Here is a 4,125-nt window from a genome sequence, read left to right as displayed (position 1 = left end):
ATGGCAGACTCCATCCTAAAGGGGCTGCTCTACATTACTACTATTGTGAGGAAATCAGTGTATTCACGCCACAACCCGTTTATTACATGCTGATCAAGTCATAACAGGGAAGCATTTGGATCGTCCTCCTCTTCATTTACCGACTATTTCTCCATCCTCTGGCAAGATATCCCGGACCAAGGCTCGCTGCATGTAGTCAGGTAAGTGATGGGTACTCATGGTCTACCACAGCTCCGTAATGCTAATCCCTCTACGAACCAGCTATGGTTCATCCAGGCGTGGACCGGTGGGCGCTACCCTTTTGTGATGAAGCAAGTTCACGACAAATATGGTGATGTTGTGAGGATTGCCCCGAATGAGCTTTCTTTCCGAAGTCCAACTGCGTACAGGACTATCTATGATCGCCCTCCCAAGAAGGAGCATCAGTTTTTGAAAAGCGAAATTCTCTATGACGCCCGTCTATCCACTGCGCGGCCCAACATTGTGTTCGCCCGGGATCCACATGACCACCAACTGCAACGAAAGCCACTTTCCCGTGCTTTTAGCAATAAATCGTTAAGAGAGACTCAGCGTGTGATCGAACACTACACTGAGTTGTTCGTAACGCAACTTGTCAACAAGGGGGGGCCGGAAAGCAAGGGTATCGATGTCTCGGTTGTGTACAACTGGCTTACATTTGATATCATAGGTAAAGATGACTCATAGTCTGTGATTCGACTAATATCGGCCACTGCTAACATGAAAAAAGGGCATCTCACCTTTGGTAAATCATTCAATTGTGTTGCCCAATGGAGACCTAGCAACTGGGTCTCGCTTATCTTGAACTTTGTGGAACTGCTTAGGTTTGGTACCGTTATGAACCGCCTTTCAGTCCCGACCTCTGCTCTTGCACTTTGTATGCCGGAGACCTTCAAGAAGAGCTTGACATATCATGATCAAGTTACAGATAAGAAGATTGATCAGCTGATCCAGGCCAGCAAGGTTCATCATGACAACCGCCAACAATCACTTCAGCAGAATAACTTCTTCGCTCGCACAATTCGAGACTGCGATCTCGATCGTATTCATCTCCGAGAGCAGGCTAAGGTCATGATGCTGGCAGGATCGGAGACAACAGCAACATTTCTTGCAGGAGTCACCTACCTTCTACTTAAATACCCAGAAACATTGAAGAAACTTAAAAGTGAGGTCCGTTCTGCTTTTTCATCGACGCAGGACATTACGAAGGAGTCAACTTGCAAGCTCCCGTATCTACATGGCGTTATTGAAGAGGGCCTTCGTCTCTTTCCGCCTGCTCCTTTTGGCCTTCCGCGCGTGTGTCCTCCTGGAGCGGTGATTGATGGATATTCCATCCCTACAGGTACTATCGTCTCCGTCGATAACTTTGTCATGTCACATGACGCACGTAATTTCAGCAACCCAGATGAGTTTCGACCTGAGCGCTGGATTGGAGATGGCACAGGAGATTGTCTCGATGCCAGCCGTCCATTTTCTATCGGACCTCGAGCTTGCCTTGGTATCAAGCTTGCATACATGGAGGCAAGGACTATTCTTGCCAAAACAGTGTTCCCATACGACTGGGAGTGGGTCAACCAGGAAGTCGAATGGTTTGACGACGTGAGATTCCACATGACTTGGAAGAAGCCAAAGTTATTGGTTCGGTTTCACTCACAGTGCGAAAAAGAGAATTACGGTTCAGAGTTAGAGCATCCCCAACTCAGTGCAGGGAAATGAGAGGGGAGCATGGTCCTGTTGAACAGGCACTGGGTGTCACGTGCAAGCAGGGATACTTTAAGATTACAGCCGAAATGGTAAAACCTCTAAGGGGCAGAACTGGAACATAATACAAGATGAATATACAAATCTGGATCAATGGACCGAATACACGTAATGTCTGACAGGTCCACTGGAGTTTGGAAGTTGTATCGGGAGAACCCAAATAGGCTTTTATTCTCGCATGTTCTATTTGATATTGATTTACAACGCTGACATGAGAAAACAAACTTGTGAATGCCATGGTCGCGTTCTTTTCCACGAGATCTTTTCGAAACAATACCAAGTGGCCAGAATGTTGCATCCAAGTAATTCATACTTGGCATATGCTCTGGGACTATGTTCAAGAAAATATTCATATCAACAAGCCAGCCACTGTATGAATGATTCCTACCCACCCATAAATAATCGATGACCCCTAAGATAGGACCAACCTCTAGAGGGGCGTCAATAGGTGCGCACCTGGATGCGCACGTAAGTGTCACGTGTTGCGCACCCGGTGCGTCTGTAAGGGAGTTATGTAAGCCCAACACCCTTGTAGCTACCCCTTTCCCGTTGATAAAGAGCCTCACTTCGCCGCGCAACGATCTACTCAAATCATCTCTCCTAGAATGAATCCAGTTACAGCTACTCGTCAATTTTCTGATGACTGCCTGCCTCCTGAACGCGAGTATGGCTCTCGGGAAGCCCTACACGCCGCGATCAATGCATGGGCAGCTCCCAGGGGCTATGCGTTTGTCACTGGGAAGTCGAAGAAAACAGAGAGCGGCAGACGAATTGTTTTCTTCAGCTGTGACCGTGGAGGAGCACCTCCAAAGGCCTCGGGCGTACGGCAACGGTCAACTACAACACGGCGTACAGGGTGTCAATTCTCAGTCCTTGCGAAGGAGGCCTTGGATAAGACAACGTGGCGCCTTACACACCGTCCTGGCAGCGAGTTTGCCCATCACAACCACGAGCCAAGCACAAGCATGTCTGCACATCCAGTCCATCGTCAACTATCCAATGCAGATAGGTCAACTATTAACAACCTTGCAAACGCTGGTGTAGCACCGAAAGAGATCAGGTCCTACCTACGTCAGAACACAGAGTCTCATGCCACCCAGCAAGACATCTACAACTGCATTGCACAAGGCAAACGAGACCAGAAGAAGGGCCAGAGCACAATCCAAGCTCTTGCTAATGAGCTTGAGGCTGAGGGTTTCTGGAGTCGAATACGCTTCGACGAGGATGGTCGGGTTACAGCTGTGTTGTTTGCCCACCCAGAGTCGCTAACATACCTTAAGTCATACCCGGATATACTTATATTGGACTGCACATATAAGACAAACAAGTATAGGATGCCTCTTCTCGATATCGTCGGTGTTGATGCCTGTCAACGATCATTCTGCATCGCCTTCGCCTTCCTCAGCGGCGAGGAGGAGAAGGACTACATCTGGGCGTTAGATCGGCTACGTTCAATGTACGAAGCCTGTAGCGCAAGGCTGCCATCTGTGATCCTTACAGACCGCTGTCTGGCCTGCATGAATGCGGTATCTCATTGTTTCCCGGCTGCAGTATCGCTTCTATGCCTTTGGCATGCCAACAAGGCAGTCCTGCGTTACTGCCAGCCAAGCTTTATGCGTCATAACGATGCGGCTCAAAAGCCTCAAGGCCACCAAGAGTGGAAGGACTTCTACGGAAGATGGCATGAGCTCGTGGCATCGGCAAATGAGGAGACATTTGAAGACAGGCTTCAGCAGCTCAAAGAGCGCTATGCTTCAGCTCACGCCCGGGAGGTCGCCTACATCATCGAAACATGGCTTGACCTCTACAAAACAAAGCTCGTGAAAGCTTGGGTTGATCGGTATCTTCACTTTGAGAATGTGGTTACATCTCGAGGCGAGGGTATTCATCAGCTCATCAAGGTGTACCTTGATACTTCCCAGCTAGATCTCTTTGAGGCCTGGAGGGCTATCAAGCTGGCGATACTTAACCAAGTAGCTGAGCTCCGAGCAAACCAGGCGAAGCAGCAAATCCGAACACCCATAGAACTCTCAGGGAGTCTATACAGCATCATACGAGGCTGGGTATCTCACGAGGCATTGCGGAAGGTTGAGGCGCAGAGAAAGCGGCTCCAACAGGACAGACTCCCTGCCTGCACAGGAGTCTTCTCAGCAACGCTTGGGCTCCCTTGCGCTCACACAATTGAGCCTCTTCTACAACAAGCCCAGCCGCTTCAACTACACCACTTCCATACGCATTGGCATCTTCAACGAGAAGGAAACCCTCAATTGCTCATAGAGCCCCGCCGTCAGTTCGATCAGGTGCCAGCTACGTCAACATTGCCGAAGACTAGCACTCAGCGCGAGC

At 49.3% G+C, this 4,125-nt stretch overlaps 1 protein-coding gene across 1 annotated transcript; it reads left to right on the top strand.

The window, feature by feature from the left end:
* Nucleotides 1-1,734, top strand: FOXG_22943 (uncharacterized protein; the record flags this gene model as incomplete). Its single annotated transcript, XM_018403365.1, has 4 exons — nt 1-45; nt 108-200; nt 232-688; nt 749-1,734. The coding sequence occupies 4 exons, from the start codon at nt 1-3 to the stop codon at nt 1,732-1,734; spliced, it is 1,581 nt and encodes a 526-aa protein (XP_018258848.1).
* Between the last annotated feature and the right edge of the window lie 2,391 nt (nt 1,735-4,125).

This window comes from Fusarium oxysporum, genomic scaffold (assembly GCF_000149955.1).
Source record: "Fusarium oxysporum f. sp. lycopersici 4287 supercont2.85 genomic scaffold, whole genome shotgun sequence".
In the NCBI taxonomy this organism is placed as follows: Eukaryota; Fungi; Ascomycota; class Sordariomycetes; order Hypocreales; family Nectriaceae; genus Fusarium; species Fusarium oxysporum.
This window is presented reverse-complemented; position numbering and strand designations above follow the sequence as displayed.